This window comes from Oryzias latipes, chromosome 23 (genome assembly GCF_053564925.1).
Source record: "Oryzias latipes strain Hd-rR chromosome 23, Olatipes_Hd-rR_3.1".
NCBI classification, from domain to species: Eukaryota; Metazoa; Chordata; class Actinopteri; order Beloniformes; family Adrianichthyidae; genus Oryzias; species Oryzias latipes.
This window is the reverse complement of record NC_136259.1, coordinates 21,239,341-21,261,415: the sequence shown is the minus strand read 5'-3', so window position 1 is coordinate 21,261,415 and position 22,075 is coordinate 21,239,341. Positions and strand designations below refer to the sequence as shown.

Genomic DNA, 22,075 nt, shown 5'->3' with positions numbered 1-22,075 from the left:
TACCATCAACTTCCATGTGCCAACGATTAGTACAAAAGGTCTAAGTAAGACAACCATCTAAACCGTAAATATGACTTATTTTGCTCATTTCTTTGTGTAATAGAACGATAATTTAATCTAATAATCAAAGTGGTAAACTGCATTAAATGCTCCTTCTGCAACCCATTTATCGTAGCACAATGCAGTTTTTTCTCATTGTATTATATGTGCAAACTTACATTTCTGTTTGTCAAAGTAATTTATCTACATATTTCTTAGCAACCATGATGGGTGGACATGTTGTAATTTAGTCTTGTTTTCATGCAAACGTGTAGCTTCTAATATTATTTTTGCATATTTCACAGGAAATAGGGGATATTTAAATTTTTCATTAAATTACAAGTAACAACCAAGGCATAAATGCCTTTTGCAGAAAAAGCTAAGAAAACCAAAATGCTAATAAACCTCTATACTATTTCCAGTTAGTTTTTTTGCAGCTCAGATCAAACTGATATTATCTTTTTTTTTTTTTATTACCGTAAAGAAGAGATCAATAGAATGCATTACAGAAATTAGAAAAGCATGGTGTGACAAAAGACACAAATGGCTCCATCACTGGATTAGCAGATCAGGACTTTCATTTTAATCGGAATAAAGCCTTTTATGTACAAAAAAATGTTATACCGAAAGTAAATTTTGTATTGAATACTTTGGTGTGAGCTATATTTACATGATTAGAGTATTTTGGATTTAGGCAATTGTAATACTGAGTTCATGAAAAACATATCCGGTAAAGGTTTAAGAGTTTACGGTTTGATCTGAGAATAGAAGAAACAGTATTTAACCAGCTTTTTATTTTATTTTTTTATTTCAACTTTTTAAAGATAAATTTGGTGTAGAATACTTTGCTGATGGATGTACTTCACTAAAATGCAAAAAATTGAGTAAAACCTACCTTTCTTTCTTATACAAAAATGGTTAGGAAAGTGAAAACAGCTTTGAATCAGAAACACTAAAGTGAATTTTGTTTGAACTTTTAATTCCTCAAAAGAGAAGATTTTTTGATACACAAAAATAATAGATAAAAACATAAAAAATAAACATTGAAAACTTAAAAAATCTTGTTTCTCTGTGTTGATTAACCAAGTTCCTTTGGCCTGCCTGGACTCATGCTAAAGCAGAGTGACCAATACAGATCAGTCGTTTGAACCTAATTACAGCTGAAGCTGTGTTTACCACCCAGTTTCTGCTGCTCAACCTCCTGCTGACAATCGGACACATTTTACATTAATGTGGGCCGTCCTCTTCCCTCACATGACATGTAGGTCAAAATCAAAGAAAAGTGACTCTGAACTAGGTTTTTAATTGAAATGAACTGGAATTGGTATCTGCACCGAGAAGCCTCGATCATCAGTTTCATAATTACAGTAAAAGTTCAAAAGATGCTAATCTCTTTGGGATAGCATCTTTGCTAAATCTGACAAACCCCTTGCAAATCCCAGGCAATGTCATCTCCGATTTGCATTGGATATAACATTAGCACAAAGAAGCCCTGAAGTGTCGGGGCTGAGTGAGGGTATGAAAGCGATGCTGCGTCAGTTACCTCCTGATTCAGCTGTAATTACAGGTTTTTAGCTTTTGTTGTCCGTGTCAGAGTCGCTGAACTTCGCCCATTCTCTTTGCAGTTCTCTGGAAACTTAAGCAGCAACAAGTATTGGATTAATGGGAGCAACTTAACCATGAAAATACATGAATGATGGGAGACTGGTGCAAAAAAAAAAGGGCCACGAGAGCGCCTTGATTTCCCTTTGGAAACAGACAAGGTTGCAATAACTGTGCAAACAAAGATGTTATTGATCCTGCGTGAGTGTCCTATTGTGCAAACAGGATTATTAGGAGTAATGAACTGCAGCCAAAAGCCATAAGCGGATGGCTTATCGCGCTCGGCAGATGACTCGTTCAAACGCCAGAAGGACTTTGCTGCAGATTCATCAAACAACCATAATCATCTGAGTCCCTTCTTATGCAAACAAACTGAACTTTATGCTTTTTGACATAAATTACTGTAATATGTGTCATTTATAAAATCATTCAAATTGAGCTTTGAAAGTTGCTTTTTTTTTGTTGCTTTTTTTCTACAGGGATATTTTTTTGTGGGGATACAATGGGGTATATAAGTACAGTGGTCCTAATGGTACTTACTGTATATAACCCATTTCAACTACGATTAAAAGAAGGAAAATAAATAAAAAAACTATTCAATTTTGGAAATAAAAACAAAATTTCAATAAACCAGAACATAATTCCAAAAACACAAAAAATATATAAATAAAATGAAATGTTTTAAAAAATTTCCAGAAATAAAATAAAAAAAAGTGAAAAAGTGAAAAAGAAAATGAAACCGATATGATACATCAGTGATGACCAGAAGTTCCCTTGGCATGGCGATATCTTCCGATAGACGATATTTCTTTAAGCTTCTTGCGTGCATTTTGTGCATATTGCACTGATCCAAATTGTTCATACATGCATTTACATGGAAAAAGTGAGAACAGTTGTGGTCTTTGCATGACATTTTCAGAGATGTTTCACGAATGAAACACGTTAAAACCATGGAAGACTGACGAAGAAACCATCCAAAGAACTCGTAAATCAACGTAGAAAATAAACCCTGCTTTATTGTCGCGCTGTTTTTATGCAAATTATAAGAAATTTGTGTGTCAAATACGTAGTTTTAACATGATATGTGCATTGTATACATGTATATATAAAAGTTATATAAAAGGTACATGCATGAAAAGTCAGTGAGACATGCGTGGACATCCTTAACCTTTAGTTGACCAGGTAAGCTATTAAGAGGATGTTCTTATTTATAATAATGACATTGGAAGTGCAAGAAGATAGATAAATGAAAATCACTATCCATACATACATACGTACAACTTTTAGCTTCATTGCATTGCTCTGTATAAATTCTACATATTTGAAAAAAAAAAATGTGTGTGAAAATGTCATCCTGGATGTCTCACCAGTCCACTTCCATTTAGGTTAGAGATGTGTGTGTTGCACTGCACCTCTTTGTCACCCTAATGAAACTGGCTGCATGGATGCAGAGTGACAATCTTCGACGTGTGAGTGCTGAAGGCAAAAGAGAGGCAAATCAGTGATGGCAGCGGCCCAGATGAAGCAGAATCATTCGGTGGGAAAGACCAGCTATCCAAGTAAAGTGGGATTTCCTGCGTCTGCCAGTTGGAAGATAAGCTCTGGGAAGCAGAGAGGTTACTTGGAAAAAGAAGGGGTTGCTAAGCACAATGAGGTGCGTGTAGGAAAGGGAATTGTGTAAGCCCCCCCCCCCCCATGTCAGGAGAGGGCAGAGAGTCAATACACAGCAGCAGGAATCAGAGGGCTTACCAAAAAATACAGAAATGTTTGACTTTACAATGGCTGCCATGTCACAGTCTCCAGGAACTGACCGCCAAAATCAACATTCTGAACAGTAACAGTTGGGTTTGGGGGAGGTCTAGGTGCCCCCTGAATGCAGCACGTGTCATCATGCATGTGTCTTTTGTAGATTTTAGAGAAGACAAAGCTTAGAGCCCCACAGAGAGGTATCTGAGATCCAGAGTTGCATGTCTTGGCTGTGTTGTCCAGATTGAACAGAAACTCAGCAAAGGCAAAGAGAAAACAAAGAGTGACAGGAATGAAACATCATAAACACAAAAAAAAATTTCAAGTCAGGTGTTTGTCATCTAAAGCTACATTCATCGCCCTCTGCAACGCACGCTTAAGTGACGACTTTCAATGAAAGGTCTATGTAAACGCGCATATGTGTGCATTACGGGTTTCCACGTATATCATGTTCAGACTTGCAAGTTCATGCCAGGTTCTACAACTGTTTTTCAGCTCTACGTACAAAATGCACCACGATTGAACACTTGTTAAAATTTAAACCAGGTCAAACTTCTAGTAGTCAGAGACTCGGATTTGGTATGGATGGCGTCCCTTTAACTCAGGGAACCGTTTGACAATTAATCATGAAGGAGAAATGAATAATTGTCATTCGTGCCCGGCTGGAATTCAATGACATCAAGTCTTTCATATAAAGTGGAATAGAGCCGTGAAAGAAAATTCTCTGGACAAAGACTAACAACTCTCTGGTCAGCCCAAAAGTTAAATGTATTAAGTCAATGTATTATATGACTACATCTAACTTTTTTTTATTTCAAACTGATCATCAACCATGATACTAGCACCAATGTGCTTCACCATTAAATTGAGACTATCATACTGAAATTTGCTATTAACACATTTTTTTGTAAATGTATTCCTTCCAAACAACATAAAGCCCAGTTTTACTTTTCCTAAAAGTGGGATTGAATTTTATTATTTTTTTGCATTTAGAATTATTGTTTGTTTCCTCTACATGTTTATTAGTTTGCTCTTTATAGAGGATTAAAAACTTGGCTGCCAGTCTTATTGTAATTGAAAACTCAATCTAAATCTTTTCTTTTAAATTACCAGTAATCAAGAGGGGTGTCACACTGTTCCACTCAGATTATCATAATTATAGTTCATTTTCTTCATTAAAAAAAGTATTTATAAAATTGAGAAGATTCTCTTGACTCAGTTGAGTTTAGTGTCAAAACATTTTGCTAATGATTGTCTGAAAATTGAGATGAGATGCTTTCAAATCCGTCAGTTACTCCTAGAAATAGCCCTTCTTTTTTTTTACAAAAAAAGCACTTAAAATGTAAAAAAAAAAAAAAATGAAGGGAGCATTTCGATGCAGAGACACACATGCATCCGGTCGAGCGGATACGGTAAACACTGAAAACTCGACAGACCGGCAAACAGCTAGCCAGTTACTGGCCGGCCGGAGCGCAGGCCTACACCGTGTTTACTGGAGCACAGCGGTCACTCAGCGGAAAGCAAAGCCACGCACTGTGGCTCTTGTCATGGCTGCCAAGTGCCAGTCCACCCTTGCTGGAAGCTGATAAAGTGGTTTGTTCCTAAAACCGAGCAGGGGTTCTTGTCACTTCCCTTTCAACTGTGGGATATAACTCTGTCCTCTTTCTTGCAGATGCAAAAAAGCAGAAGAAGGAGGGAAAGAAGCGAGAGCGTGCCTCAATGGCCTGGTGAGGTTGTTTGAACCACTGAGATCGGCGGAGGACCACAGAAAAAAAAACCCGGTTCCTCACTATGTGTCTAGTAGCTTGACTCTAGGAGCCTATATACCTTTGGGGAAGTAAAAAACTGTGGAAGCATGACCTTTAGTGAAGAATATGTTTTATCTTTCCTTCTTTCTAGCACCTGATATGAAACTTGTATGTTTTTGTAGGAGACATTATATGCAGTGGTAGGGATGGATAATGAGGAGTTTGTATAGGGTTTAATGATGTTATTTTTTTAGGATTACTTTCCAGAGAACAAATTGCCTTTTCTTTGTTTTACAATTGCACACCCTAACTCTAATTCTGGAAAATGTTTTGCTCTGTGGTCCGTCCTAATGAAGCCTTTTGTTAAAAGTGAAGTCGCCAACATCTCCACTTAATTAATTTGGAAGTCAAACGCTTGCATTTCTAGAATTCCCCGTGACTCTGTTGTGTTGTAAAAGGAAGTTGCATGAAATTACTGCAGTTTGAGTTCTCTTTTTCTGCTCTGTTGTATCTCAGTTTATCCACTCTCTATCGCTCCCCAATGTATCCTCACCCACAACCTATGCTTTCTGGTATATTTGCAAAAACAAAAAGAAATAAAAAGAAAAAGTTGAAAAAGACACTCAAGGTTCTTCCTCTTCTGCTTTTGTAGTTCAGGGAAATGAAAAACGCTTTTGGTTTCTCTTGATTAACTTTTTGTTTATTTGGTTTAGTTCATATAATAATTTACAAAGCACAACAATGGTCGCCTCAAGAAGATTAATTTCTGAAGCTACATTCACTCCAGCCTCGGAAACACTCGTTCAAGCGATCATTTCCAAAGACAGGTTCATGTAAACACATGCATTTGCATGTTTTGGGCTTGCATGTTCAAAACTCCAGTGGTCCTGCATAACTACATACGTTTTTACGACCAAACGCGAAACCATTGAACGCAAACTGAAAGTTTAACCAGGTCAAACCTTGACCAATCAGGGATTCAGGTTTAGTAGTGATGTATAGATCAGGGTTCCTTTCAATTCACAGAAGTGCCAACCAATTGAAAATTTATCATAATGGAGAAATCAATAATTGTGTTTTTTGCCAGCCAGAGTTATATGACACCAAGTGGATCATATATGGGAATAGAGCAATTAAATAAAAAGGCTAGAGAGACATTTGCAAGATTTGCACTGGTCCAGCATTTAAACCAAACCTTTGAGTACTTACCCTAATATCGTGTAGTGACAGTCCAGTAAGCACACCGTATGTTTAAAGAATATTCAGGAATACTGGTTCAGCGTTTTCTGGAATGCGTTTCATATTACTCATTCTGATCACAACTGTGATTTTGGTGTTTTTACCATGTTTCTGTGTCATTTTGCTGATGAGGGACATATGTAAAGACAACAAAGGTCAGATTGGCATTTCTGAATATTTCTTTGTGCAAAATGTTGCGACTCAGGAGCAGACGAAAAAATGCAGTTGGAAAATAGCTAATTTGGAGCCTAGAACAAACACTGGTCCTCTCCACAACAGGGAGAAGAAAGGGGGCGGGGCTGCTCTGTGTGTGCCCACAACTCACTGGTTAACGTCTACCAAACTCTTGTTGCTCTGCAGAACTGTTTTCATAAAAAAATTAAAAAAACTACACAGATTTTGGATTTTGACTGAAAACACCAATTAGGAGACTACTGGAAAAGTTCAAAATAGATCAAAATATAATCAGAGTGGGTCTTTAAACAAAGAAAACGAGACATAAACATACAGATTAATGCCTTAATTTCAATCCAGGACAGTAATAATTTCAATTCAGTCAAGAACAGCAAATAATTACTACTTTAATGTTACACGCTCAACATGTAACCAGGTGACTATGGAAAAGAAAATTCCCTTCAAATGAATAATTCAGGTTCAGGCCAGATTATACCAAATTAAACCACTAATTTATCAGGGTCAAATTTACTAAACTATCAAAAAAACCTATAGTACAAAAAGCAAATTCCTCAGGATGTCTCGAATGTCTTCTTTTTGATTAACAAAATTAGTTTTATGGCAGCTGCTTGAAGTGGTAATTTACCTGCAAAACGTTTGACAAGCTTTATTCCCACACAATTCATGTTCATTAAATAACACTTTAGGGATTTCTACATGTCAGAAATACTAGGGATGTTTGAGCTAAATGTGACAGAATAAAGGGCCTGATGACAGACATTAACGATTTATATAATTAGGTGAAATGTAAAAAAAATTCATTTGGAACTGCAACGTGACAAGATGCAAACCAGAAAGAGAAAAAGTGATCTGATTAAGGCTAAAGCGACAGAAAGCAGCTGTAATGATTAAAAACTGTTCAAAGGAGAGAAACTGTAAGAAAAAAAACCTAATTAGATTTGCTTACAAAATATTACTTCACTTAGAAAAGCGAAACACCGGAAAATGAAAACTAAAAGACACAATAAGAGTTTCGTTATGGCTAACCTTGAAGACCCACACTGATTAAAATTGTGTTTTTGATGTTTCCTTTTGGCATTTTTCTGATGTTGGAGGGCAAATGTAAATAAAGAAAATTTAGTATGTCTTTATTCAAATTGTTGTGAATCGGAAACAGACAAAATAATGTGACAAAAATAAAATAAAACAAATGAAATAGCCACTCTGAGCTCTCAGCAACAGGGAGGGGAAGTGGGGAGGTTTGTGCCAACTGTTCCACCCACGACTCAGAAGTGAATTTCCAATGAACTTCTGCTGCTCCGCAGAAACTATGTCCTAGAAAACGACACAAGCTTTTTAATTTTGGCTAAAACTGGCGCAATGATAGTTAAAAGACCACAAGGAACGCTTTTGAAGTAGATCAAAAGACTGGGGTGGGTCTTTAAGAGGTATTAGCGTTTCTGTATTAGTAACCCAATACTACCATTAGTGCTCTGCTCATAGCTATTTGAGCTTTAATGTAGTTCATTACAGATTATTTTCCTTAACTGTGAAAAAGTTTCATAGCCATAGAGGAAAAAAAAAATACTCAGCAACAGGGTGAATAAGTACCCCTTAACTAAAGAACTAAGAAACTTTAAGACTTTTAAATGTTTTAAGGAATTTTTAAAATTTCATTCAATGAGCTGGAGGGGAAAAAAAAAATGAATTGCAGTTTTACTGTTGTGTCACATTGTGATTTTACAATTCAGAGGTGCATACAGGTTATCCTGAAGTATCACACATAAACAGATTTGCAAAATCGCTCAATTTAAATTTAAACGCATTTTGGACCAAAGTTTTGTCTGGTTTTCATGGAGACATCTGCACGAGACAGAGTTAGAAATTTAAATGTTCCTTTGTTTTTAACTTTTTTTTCTTTGGAACAATGAAGAAAAAACGTCCTAGATAAAAAAATGTTTTATTTGCAAAAATCTTGGCATGCATCAACTTTGCAGAAAGTGTTTGCATCATTACAGTGGCCCCGAAGTTGAAATCATATCAACAAATCGCTCGCCACAAAAACATAATAAGGATCACAGTAACTTCAAAAAAAAAAAAAAAAAGAGAGAGAGAGAAAGCAACATTATATTTTAGAAATCAAACCGCAGATTGGATGATGATGTTTGTTCATCACTAACCAAAAGTTATTTGGCACGAAGCGACAGTGGATATCATTATCCAAACAGCGATGTCCCGTAGTATCTGCCTTTTCCGGTTTCTCATTGTGTTTATAGTTTTTTAACATTTAAGTTTGTTTCTAAAAAAAATCACTTCAGGTTTTTTTCTCTGGAATTTTGTTTTGATTTCAAAATGTTCTGATGTTATTTATTTTATTTTTTTTGTATTATTGGTTTTGCTATTTTCATATTCGTTGTGACCTTTAAAAGGCTTTGGTGTCAATTGATTTGTAGATTTGCACTTCAGGGCCACCGTACTTTGTCCATCATTGTAAACATTCAAAGCGTAAAATAGAAAACTGTTTTAAAATAAAAAGCATTACCTCTTCTAATTGGGTCATCAAAAGAAAATAAAAAAATACATTTAAATTTCAAACACATTTTGTATGCTTTTATTTCATTTGTAGAGGAATATGATACAGTGTAACCACTTAATGCAGTTCATCTTACAGTGTCAAAGGTGGCCGATGATACTAACACTCAGTTATTGTCCAAAACAAATAATCATCAAGAAGCATCAAATCAATACCATTGTCACTGTACAGGAAGTATAGTATTATGATGAGTGGGATAAATGTGCAATTGTTGGGGACAGACATTCGGATAGCTATTAAATGTCTGTACATTTTAAATGTACCACGTCTCAGTCACATATAATGTTTTGTCATATAAATACAATGCAAACAATATACAGTTGAATTTCCTATTGCAAGAAGAGCCACAAGCCACAGTGAATGAATACCCAGTAAACATCTACATATATAGGAAAATGAAATATTAACAGTAAATGTATATTTAACACTTGCAGCAGGCTACTGATTTATTATTCTTTTTTTTACTTTTTTTTAAATTATTAATCCACACTTTTGTGGTCTTTAAAGTCGCACTTAGCGCTGTTTAGTTGCCTCAAAAAAAAAGTGAACTTTTTTTTTTTTTTTTTTTCCTGGATAACAAAACCTTAAAATGTTACACCAGGTATCCGGTGAATAAAAGTGGAGAACTCTGGGCTTTAAGGTCATACAGAAAGCTTAAAGATTTTGTCCTCCTCCTGAGGTCCACCCCCTTTTGATTTTGTCCAAATAAGAAATTTCCTCAAAAATCCCCTGGAACTTTTTTTAATACATCTGTAAAAGCTAAATTCCAGTCTCTTTTAAGAATCCACTTCTGGTAAATCATAAACTTCACTATTGTACATATATACCCTTTCATATTCACATTCCCTTAAAACATTTTCAATATTCATAATATTCTCATATTTGATGTAACATAAAAAAGTACCTGTACACTGACCATACTCTAATCTGAATAACTACATTTGATTTTGTACATTGATATAAGATTCAGATTTACAAAATGTGACAGAAAATGTTCAATATCATATATTATTAACACATAGATCAGTGTTTTAGTGAATCTTTGGAAGCTTGTTAAGATTAAAACGGGAAGATGTTTTTGTTCTTTTCAGAATGTACTTCATATCCTCCTGACTGTCTGTTACATTTTATTTTAAATCGGAAAAAAACTACAATTCCCAGAACTCCGCCCCTTTACATTTGGTATCATTGAAAAACCCGTAAATGTCCTCTGTAGATAAAAGCAATTATTTCATTAGTATGCAGTGATTGGGAGATATTTAGGTTTAGAAATGTCCTCTACAGATATTTGCACAGTCAGGAGGATATGATCAAAAAATAGGAACATTTCACAAACATATTGAAAATAGCCCCATCATTTGCAGCCACACCCTTTCAGAAATGTGTGATTTCAAAATGTCAGAATTATTTAGTTAAACTTTTTTCTTTTAATCAAATAAAAAGTGTGAAAGTGAACAGATGAGCACTTTTCTTTAAGACACAAACCCTGGGATTGGAGCTCAGAGCTAAAACACAATTTAGATTTTAAAGGAAGACTACTGTTTTTTAAAATGTGCATCATACTCAGCACACCACACAACAGGGGAATTTTACTGCAAAAGAGCAATTTGTTCATGTCACTCCGGATAAGGCACTTTAAATTGCTCTGTACAATCTGGCGATATACGCTCTCCGTCCTGGAAAAGAAAATCTCCCAGCGCAGAGAAAGAGAGCGCGCTGTGACTTCACAAGGTTGTTGAGAAACCTTCAGTTTGAAGTCATTTCATATCACATGTTCTCCATAAAAGGAGTGTAGCCCTTTGATTAAAGCCGTGTGAACGGGAGCCCAACTAGCTGTGACGGCACAATGACAGGAAAGACCATCGATGTTTGTTTTAGTTAAGGGGTCTGCAACCTAAAAGAACCATTTGGTCCAGGTTCTTTCCGATCAAAACCCAGCAGGAGCGGCACATTCCCACCTCACCATTCAGAAAAATACACTTTACTTATGTTTTTGTAGCCATTAAGCCATTTCATAATAAAATATAGCTATTACAATAATTAAAGTGATAAATAAATAGTAATGATTAAGTGATGTATGTTCAAATTTGAACTTTACTTTTGATAAAAGCACAGGAAATTCCTTTTAAAATAAAACAATTACCGAATGAAAGTCCAACATGACTTTTCTATTACTTTGTTGCACTATCATCCTTTTTCCTCTTTCACTAATGAATGTAAACAAGATGATTATGGTCTGGCATCTTTTTTTTTTAAATCAATACATCCAAAAGCAAATTGTATACTTAAAGAACTTTGCCTCTGAACACCATATATGCTGTTGTGCAGCAGAAGATAAGAATATGGGTTTTATGTGCATAACTTTGCTCAGTTAACTGTAAAAATGTTTTTGATGTTTTTAACATGTTCTTGTAGCATTTTTCTGATGATGCAGGATGCATCTAAAGAAAATTCAGTGCATTTTGGATTTGGAAACTTGGAAAAAGTTGCTATGTAAAAACAACAATTCGCAGGCCACAAGCTCCCTGCTCTGTTCCATTCTGATGCATCCACTTGGAGACAAATGGATCCATGAACGTCTCTGTTTTCCCCGTCTGAGCTGGAATCAGGCTCAAAACTGTATGGCTAGATGGCTCTGATATTGCTCACAATTTCCGTTGCAGAACTAATGTTAGGTTGGGGAGTGTGAGGAGTTGTAAGCTAGCGGGAGAGAATGTACACAAAGGGATCATGGGATATTAGCAGAGGCTTACTTTCGTGACAACAGTCCTGCCCACAACTCAAAGGCGAATTTCCGATTCCTGCTGCTCTGCACAAACCCTAGAAAGCGACGCAGGTTTTTGGATTCGTTTCATAATTAAAAGACCACTGGGAACGCTTTTAAAATAGATCAAATGATGATTGGAGTGAGTCTTAAACAATGTAGACATAAACACAAATTTAACCAAAACAAATTAACTATTACCACAAACCTGTTTTCATGTAAATTATTTTAGCATTTCTCTTCAAAGCCAAAGAGTCACAATGGAGGGATAAAAGAGCTACATGTGGCTCTGGAGCCTCAGGTTGCAGACCCCTGTTTTAGCTTTATTAGACAGGTGAACAGGGATGAGTAGGTAAGTTATTGGAATGAACAATAACATGGTCTGATGGAGAGAGAAAAAAGGTTGAGGTTTGTTTGGATGAAATGAGAGAAAAGCAAGATGAAAGACAGTAAACAGAGCCGTGTCGTGTCGTGTTAATAACAGATGTCAGTTTAGCCTGGAGACAGTAAAATTCCTGCAGCAAAACCCTTGGCTGACCTGCCCCGAATGGCTGCGACTTTCTCCAAACATGGTCCCCAGCCTGCGCTGATGCTCCAGTTTTGGGTCCAGTCTCTAACAGAACCTTTTCTCTTCTCATTCTCTCACCCCCTCCCCACCGCTCTTCCAGTAACGCTGATGACAAAGGCGCGTTCATCTGTTTCATATGTACAGAGCACACCTTGGGGTGGCTTTCTCAGCCGCATGCGTGGCAGCTGCACTCTCTGGCTGTCACAGAAGAACACTCTCTTGTTCTGACAGAAGCCTGCTTTCTCCCAAACCACCTCCAGACAAGGGCCGATACAACAATGTCTCTTTGTTCACGATGGGTTGGATACAGGAAGTGTCACGATGCGCCCCCCCCAAATAATTCCCACTCCAGGAGGTGATAAACTGCCATTGCTTTTCATCCGACACCCAAGCAGCTGGACCGCCGCTCGAGCTGCGAGCCGCTTACCCCTGCCGCTGGTACCACTCAAACGACAGCTTAGCTCAGATTACTTAGATGTTTTTGGAAAGCTCTTCGCTCTCGACAGAGATGTGTGACAGATGTCTGACAGAAGTGGCTCCACTTATCAATGTGACAAAGGTTTGGATGTTGAACACAGAGGCTCACTTCAAATTCAAACTTTCCAATAAGGCCACGTTTGAAACAGTGTCATTTCAACGTCTTACCTAGATGATTATTTGTGAATTTATCAATTGCTATATAAGACAACTAAGATCAGTTTTGACCTCTAACTTAGCCAAAGAAACACTCCAAAACATTTGTCCCTTTTTCCCTTGCACTTGCTTGTGTCCTTATTTATTTATTTACTTTTTATTTTTTTCCATTCAGGAATCATTTTGTTTGCACACTGAAGAAAGTCTAGTGCACTGGGTTGTTGGTCTGTATTTAGTTTGTTTCCTCTGACAGATGAACAATCTATAAAGACGAGTATCTCAGTTGACTTGCAAGTGAACCCTGGTGTGACTCATTACAATGTGGGCAAAACGTCAACAGGACAATGAACTGGCATAAATGAAAGAGAAAAACTGCTCCCAAAGGAGCCCCTGTTGTAACTACATGACAGTTTTTGGCAGTTCAGTCCCCTCCAGAGGGTGCAGTGTGAAAGCACAGGAGACACTTCATCAAATCAAGTCAACCAGAATATGATATTACGGAAGAACCCAAAGATAAAGTAAAACAAAAGTATGACTTGAAAAGTCTTTTTATTAGTATGTAACAAACACTAAACAGTTTTAACTACTTGTTCTATAACTATTTAAAGACCCACTTCTTGTAGCATTTTTCTGATAATACAGGAAGAAAATAAGCTTGAAATTGCATTTCTGAGTTTTTCTTTCAAATCATTCTGTTATAGAACCAGATGAAAAAATGCCTTTTAAAAAAGATGCTGTTTGTGGCATGGAAAAAATATGCTGAGCAGGCCACAGACTGGCTGGGGAAGGGGGTGGGGGGTGGGGGTTGCTCTGTACCAATGGGCCCGCCCACAACTCAGAGGTAAATTTTGAACGAACTCCTGCGGCTCTACAGAAACTAAGTCCAAGAAAATGAAAACATGTGTCCTTTTATTTAGCCTAAAAACGGCATAATCAAAAATAAAAGACCTTTGGGACCACTTAATAAATAGATCAAAGGATGATCAGAATATAAACGAACATGTTCCATTTTATTAAATATCATGCATTTTGCAATTTACTGTTCAACTTGATTAAATAACTGTTTGGCATTCTACTGAACATTTCACAATAAACTGTAGTTATGCTGATCAGTTAAGGGTGGGAACTAATTTTATATGACTGAACACTAAAAACAAACTTTAGGTTGGGGATTACAGCTAATTTTTCAGAATGAAGCAATTAAAGTGTCTAATACTTTCTATAATTAATCTGTCACATCTTAAAATGTCACAGGCTCTCTGTTCAAATATTGAGAGCATTAATGTGCAGCCGGTCTGAATTTCCTCACGCCTACAACAAGTTTCATGTCCTCTTGGAAGAAAAAGATGTTCCAACCACAAAGACTAAGCAAGACCTAAAACCCAACTCAGAATTGTTACTTTAGTCCCATTAATGTAAGATATTATATGTAGTTTTTGAATATTTTCTTATACTTAACGTAAAACATATTTCAAATTGCTAAAACAGCAACTACTTTAAAAAACAATTTGAACTTGTAATGCATTGCCTTTCCTGCCAAAGACAAAAACTAAAACCAAAACCTGTGTGTCGTTGAGTTTTTCATAGGCTTTAGGAAATTAATGCTGGTCGTCGTCTCCTGATTCACAACAATTTGAATTATGAAATACTTAGAAATGCAGTTTAATAAATAACTTTAATTTAATACATATCCTTCATCATCAGAAAAATGCCACAAGAACATGTTGGAAATACCCATAACAGAATTTTTCATCGAAGTGGGTCACATTTTCAGTTTGATTAGCCTGTTTGAAATCATACCACAAGAATTTCAATTGATTTAATGACTTTTTTGTTAAATTTTGTTAAAAATCTTGAATTTGTGCTCATATGTTTTTGTTACCACCTGCACAACCCAAATGAGATGCAGGTCTTCAACTAAATACAATCTACTTCAGGATTATCTGAAGAGCTGAAAGTCATTCATGCCCTTAAATGGCAAATAAAAAAAGCTTCATTTTATTACACTACCACCACCTGTTTGACTGGATTAGACTGGTCCAGATGCAATGAAAGACAGTTCTTTTTCATACATTGGAACTATTGTTTGTTGATGTTACATGATTAGACAACTGATAAGCATTCGCAGTAAAATTTAGGTTTATATATAAAAATGGTTTGAAAATTGTTTGGGTGATTAAAAAGACCCACCATGTTAGATGGATGTTAGTTAGGCTGTTTTGCCTCTTTTATTTTTTCACACAATTGTGAAAATTTCCTGTAGGCCTGTTCCACATCATCTGGCTGCCCTTACTTATAAAATGTTAGATCAACTTTTCAATGCGCAAAATATTCAATTTGCAATTCTTTTCCAATTATGAAAGAAAATTGGTAGTTTTTGTCTGTGCACGAGAAAGCAGAAAGTTCTTCCACCAACGATGGCACGAACATCAATTATGGATACAAAAGCCATCAGGGAAGCTGTAATTTAGCAGGGAGGAATGCACCATTTGGAGCAAAGACTCGGGAAATGATCATGAATTATAGTGCGAGCTAATGAATGCACAGGTGTCCTATATGACACAGCCGTGACCTTGTAAGAACTAAAGACGTGACGCGGCGCTGCAGTACAGTAAGTGGGGCACGGGCGTGTAGCATGAAAGCGCAAGCTGAGCGTGTAATGGACAGTCTTTAATCTGAAATGTAGGTGTTCCACATCGGCCTGTAATCTGATCAGCCTCATGGTGAGTTTTCATTATAGGATCTGTCCCAGATCTCTCTTTAAAGCCGACAGCCTCAAGGAGATATCCGGCGCAGGCGTAAATCTTTGCAAAGCCCCCCTACCAGCTTCTGTGGCAACCTCCTGATGGCGAATGCTGCTGCATATTCATCACCCCAACTACTGAGCGTGCATTACTGTTACTGAGAAAAGTCTAATAGGCTGAAATGATGGATGACACGCATGAGTACACGCAACACGCCTCTTGGTAAATTGATATTTTCTCATTTCTTCTGCCATTAAAATGAACACAAATCCTTATCACTTTTAATTTAACAGGAATGATTTGGATTTGATTAACTCAAATTAAGTGCACGGTGGAAGAAGGATGAATCACAACGATGATGTCAAGACACAAAAATAGCCCTTTTTAAAAATGTTTAAAATCACGAGGTCATGACCTGTGATCAGAAGTAAACTCCACTGTTGGAGCGTGCAAACACCTCAGCTTTTGAAACCCACTCACACAGTTTTCGCAAACAATGCATGCTGTGACACAACCCACTAATCAGCAGAATCAAATAATGTCTGTCACTCATCTGAGCAGAACAATAAATCAAAAATGCTTTTTATACTCTGAGCTCCAATCAGATTTTTCTCATGGAAAATGACAGTGTCCTGCAAAAAAAAAAAAAAAAAAAAAAATTGCCAAACATATTTTTGCATTAATAGCTGCCAAAAAACACCAAAGGTCCACAATAAAGGTAGGGACAAATGAAAAGTGAGCAAACAATCCTGTTTTACAGTTTTTCTTTTCAGGGTTGGTGTGTTCTAGGTTGTGTTCTTCCTCTGTGTACCTAATTCACTTTATTTAATTTGCTTTTTATGTTAAAATTAATCTAAAATACAACATGTGACGGTGGAAGTTGAGATGCAGTGACTTTGTTACATAACAAAAATCCTAAAAAAAAAACTAAAACTTTGCTGCCATAGATGTTTTTCTTTCCTTTTTAACCATTGAAATATTATTTTTCTGCACTAAACTCACTTTTTTGTATTAATAGATCTACCTTAGAATCAGATGATCACAGATGGTAAAGCATGTTGTGAACTGAGGAGAAATATCTTTCCCGATGATGAAACATCCCCAAGATGAGGCAGCCGAGATAATTTCTTATTCAAGGAATCACATCCCATGTAAAAGTAGATGTTCTTTGAACGTTGCATCATTTATAGCAGAGGGATGTTCTCACAAGTCATTTGGAGAGTGTAAAGTCACTATAATTTATTCAAATCCTATGAAAACTTCGCCTGAAGTCTTGGAGGGAGTATCACATCGTCAGATAAATGTTTATAGACTGTTCAAGAAATTCCCCAAAATTGTCTTTGGAGCTAAAGAGAAGACATAAAAAGATCTGTTTTGGGGGAAAGTACTTTGTGATGTCACTCAAAATTCTTCAGACATTCGTGTGGAGCAGTGTGATGTCAGGAATCTCCAAAGCTACTGCTCTGCTTCTTTTCTGGCTACCCAACTGATCAGTCAAACTCAGATGACATTTTAGACACCGGTCAAGATAGTCGAGATAGATAACAGGAATCTTTAAAATTTTGATCCTAAAGCTGAACTTGATTCATTATGGCAAGAAGCCGCTAGAAGGGTAGGAGAAGGTTGGTCTTGAGCAGCAGGATTCAGTAGCCTCACCTTTACTTGGCAAAAACTCATAAAATCCCAAATTTAAGTGTCTTTTTGTTCCACAGCAGAAACTAATAGAAAGTCTGGAAAATGTTGAGAGCCTAAAATAAAAGAAAACATGCAGGTTTAAATTTACGTGTCATTTGCATCATCATATTTTTTGGAGTAGTCTATTTCTGAATGTTTAGATATAAATCAACCTTCGTGTCTAAAAACGATGTACCAAATAAATGTATTTAACCATCTGGAACTACTGTACCAATCTCTTCATAATTGGAAGGGATCTCTTATCATATTTTAAAAAAAAAGTTAATGCAATTGTCAGGAATCCCCTTACAAACACCACTAAAACAAAGTGGCTGTAAGAAAACCAACCTATACACACAGAAGTGTCATTTCACCATTTCAACTAGAAAGAGCAGACAACTTCCAATCCTGTTTTGTTATTATATATTTCTTTGTTTATTTTAAACAATTTTGTTATTTTTTGTTACATATTCTATTTGTGTGCTAATTTTGAAAGTAAACTTTTTTTTTGTACAACATTTATCTGTGGTAATCATTGACTGTAAATGAGTAGTGGACCGAGTGACTTCACCCAGAGAAAATGGCTTACTTCTAGCTCCAACACATGAAGTCAATTCGGGCACCATTTTTTTTTTTATATGGAAGATGCCATGTTGGAGCCAGATGTTGTCAGTAAGCAGTAATTGGTTCATGTTGGTCTTACTTTCGCCAATCAAGAATTAACTGGTTTGAAGGCCACACCCCTACCACTTGAAAATAGGCTCCACGAAATCTTTTAATCAAATGTTTGGAGTATGGACGTGAAAAAAGATGTTGCAGCAAGAATGGTTATTCTGACAAATATATTGATTTGGACAAAAGGATTGGATTTTGGCTTCTTGGGGCTAGTGCGTACTTGCTGTTTGGAACGAAAGAAGGAAGAGGTCACTTATTCCAGTTTGCATAAACAGTCAGTGGTGGCAACTTTCTGTCCAGCTGCTGTTTGTTTGATGCTAGGGCCCAGGCCCTATTTCTTCTATGCTGGTTAAAACTGCCATGATGATGATGATGAAGATGATGAACAAAAACAAAATCAGACAGTGAAGCACAAACCAATGTGCACAGACACCCACGTTTGCACACACACGTAGGATATACAGTGATATGTACAGCTATCTACAAGTTATCTTACTGAACTTTAAACTTGTGAGGTTTGTACATTCAGTCAGCCCTATTTTCCCATTTTGAAGCTTTTGTTTGTTTTCCGTCCGACACCGATCCTCCTACTATCTTTATTTTTTCACTCTTTTTTTCTCTATCGTCTCCTTGTCAGTCCCTGCTGTATAGACCCTCAGATTTTTTAAGCTTACCATTCTCACTAATTCCCATTCCACACTGTCTCTTACCACATCCCACCCAAAGCAACTGGCTTTAGTGGAACTAGTGTAAAGTGCTACAACCAAGAGAATTAGCAAAGCTAATGTGAAAGTAATGAAAAATGACCTCAGGATGTACACTATTATTCCTCACAAACCCCCTCTTCAGACACATTTATCCACAAACTTGCACACACATACACAACTCCATGCCTCCACTGTGGAAGTCCGTATTTATCTGGCTGATCTGATGTTTTTGTATTGGCACATGAGAAGATGTTTGAAAGTCTTCTTGAATGTGACATTGCACAGGGCGTAGCAGGCCGGATTGATGGTACTGTTGATGTAGCACAACCAGTAACCAATAGTCCACACTGTGTTGGGAATACAGCTGGAACAAAAGGTGTTGATGAGCACCATAACGTTGTAAGGAGTCCACGTGGCCACGAAAGCTACCAGGATGGCCATGATGGTGCGGGTAACTTTCTTTTCTCGAGAGGGAGCCCCTTTTTTCTTCTTGTTCGGGGGTTGTTTAGTCATCTTCACGATCTTTCGAGCCACGTGGTTTTGCCGTTCCGTGGCTGGCACAATCTCTACTGTGGCGTTTGATGGCGTGTAGTAGTCCCCCTTGGGGGACTTTGTCTTGATCTTGATGCAGGTCAGTTTGGACCCCCCAGCCTTGGCTCGCTGACGTGGGATCTGCTGACTTGTTTCTGCACAGGAGTTGGCAGTGGAAGGTGCAGGTTCCTCATCCTTCTGATTGGAAGCAACTACACTCACAGACGTGGAGTCATTGGAGCTCTCCTTCTCGTCTCCAGGGGTGCAGTTCTCCCGTGCCATATCTTCACCTTCAGTCTCTCCTTCAGCAGTTGTGGATGATGGTCCTTTCCCATTTTGCAGCTTGCTATCATGCTGGTTTGCCCCACCATCGACTTTCTGGTTTTGGGAATGCCCTGCATCTTCCCCCGGTACGTTGTTGTTGTTGGGTTTTGGAGTGCTGCTCCTCCTCTGTACAGGCGATAGAGGTTCTGGGTTGGCCCCCGATGGCTTTCGGTTGTCCTTCTTCACGCGGCTTTTGCTCGCTCTGGAGATCTGCCAGTACAACTGGATCATGATGATGACGGGCAGGTAAAAGGCAGCAATGGCCGTGCCAAAAGTGACAGCAGCATTGGAAAAGAACTGGATATAGCACTCCTTCTCAGGCACTGTCCGCCCACCAACAATAAACTGCCAAAAAAGGATAGCAGGGGCCCAGAGGATGAATGAAAGAACCCAGGCAGCGGCAATCATCATTCCTGCCATTTTAGTGGTCCTTTTTACTGGGTAGCTGAGGGGTTTAGTGACACAGAAGTATCTGTCAAAGCTTATGATGAGAAGATTCATGACAGATGCATTGCTGACAACATAGTCCAACGCCAACCACAAGTCACACACCACTGGTCCCAGAGGCCAGTAGCCTATTACTATGTAAACTGTGTACAAGTTCATAGAACACAGTCCAATAATTAGGTCTGCGCATGCAAGGCTAAATAAAAAATAGTTGTTGACAGTTTGTAAGTTCCTATTAACTTTGATGGAAAGCATGACAAGGATATTGCCAATAACTGTGACCAAACTGAGGGATCCAGCCACCAGGACGATGAAGACCACCTCCACAGTCTTGTAGGGGCTTTTACTCTCTTCCACCACAGTCTCATTGCCTTCAGAGGCATTCCAGTACGTAAAATTAAATGCATCCATTTCATTTGGTCTTCCGTTGCGAGCTCCAACTCTGAGGAAATCTGTAAGAGAAGAAAACAGAGAGCTTTAGTTAGGTGAGGATTTGTAAAGACATTTGCTGCCCATTTACACTCACTTACCACTTTATTAGACACACCTTTCCAACTGCTCGTTAATTAAAATTTCGAGTTAGCCAGTCACATGGCAGCAAATTAAAGTACTTAGGTATGTAGACATGGTCAAGAAAATCTGCTTCAGTTAAAACCGGGCATTAGAATAGGGAAGAAAGATGATTTAAGTGACTTTGAATGTGGAATGGTTGTTGGTGCCTGTCAGGCTGCTCTGGGCATTACAGAAACTCTACTGGGATTTCACGCACAGCCTTCTCTTTTTCGGACCATTCTCTGTAAACCCTAGAGTTGTTAATGTGTCAGTTATTTCAGCGGAAAAGCCTTGTTGATGCCAGAGGTCAGAGGAGAAGGATAAGAAAGGTTCCAGTCGATATAAAGACAACAGTAACTCAAATAACCACTGGTTACAACCGAAGTATGCAGAAGAGCAGCTCTGAAAGCCCAACATAGGCAGATGGGCTACAGCATCAGAAGACCACACCAGCTAAGAACAGGAAACTGAGGCTGCAATTTGCACAGGCTCATCAAAATTGGACAAAAGATTGGAAATACATTGCCCCGTCTGGTGAGTCTCCATTTCTGTTGTGACATTCGGATGGTAGGGTCAGAATTTGACATCACCTACATCAAAGCATGGATCCATCCTGCCTTTGTATCAACAGTTCAGGCTGGTCGTGCAATGGTATGAGAGGTATTTTCTTGTCACACTTTCGGCCCCTTAGTACCAATTGAACATGGCTACAACACCACAGCCTACATAAGTATTGTTAGCTGACCATGTCCATACCTTTATGACCACAGTGTACCATCTTCTGATGGCTACTTCCAGCAGGATAATGTGCCATGTCATAAAGCTGGAATTAGCTCAGACTGGTTTCTTGAACATGATAATGAATTAATTGGACTCAAATGAATGTACTCATCGATGTGCAGCCAAAAAATCTGCAGCACCTGTGTGATGCCAATATGTCAATATGGCAAAATGGGGTCCAACCAGCTACACCAAAGTGCACCTAATAACCTAACCAGTGAGTGTATATCCAAAACATAAATGTTGCTAAACATGGAATTATGAAAACCATGCCAATTCAGCCCCATTTCGAATTAGCATCTTTGAATGAAATGTGTTATAAACCCTCAATCAGCCATCACATGTAATGGTGGGGTTGCAAATAATAATGATAACCCAAACAATAAACAACGACAAATAAAAAGCAAGTTTCATTGAATCAACAATGTTGTCACTGTGCCATTTTCTGTTGATCCAGCTTTCATCCCATCTAACTCATCAAATAACAGCAACAATTTGAGCCTCTAAGCCAATTAGCTCTGCAATTAGAGGCACA

At 37.7% G+C, this 22,075-nt stretch overlaps 2 protein-coding genes across 4 annotated transcripts in view; one reads left to right on the top strand and one right to left on the bottom strand.

Annotated features, from left to right (window-relative positions):
- Positions 1-5,757, top strand: part of ptn (pleiotrophin) — a 50,560-nt gene extending 44,803 nt beyond the window's left edge. The window contains exon 5 of the mRNA XM_023952508.2: positions 5,060-5,757. Within this exon, the coding sequence (XP_023808276.1) occupies positions 5,060-5,118 (59 nt within the window). The 3' untranslated portion in view covers positions 5,119-5,757. The remainder of the gene's footprint in view (positions 1-5,059) is intronic.
- Positions 5,758-9,130: 3,373 nt separating this feature from the next.
- Positions 9,131-22,075, bottom strand: part of chrm2a (cholinergic receptor, muscarinic 2a) — a 112,009-nt gene continuing 99,064 nt past the window's right edge. For all 3 annotated transcript variants that reach the window (XM_078941930.1, XM_020714093.3, XM_004083096.5), the window contains one exon: positions 9,131-20,660. In XM_078941930.1, coding sequence (XP_078798056.1) covers positions 19,114-20,619 — 1,506 coding nt within the window. In that variant the 5' untranslated portion in view covers positions 20,620-20,660 and the 3' untranslated portion in view covers positions 9,131-19,113. The remainder of the gene's footprint in view (positions 20,661-22,075) is intronic.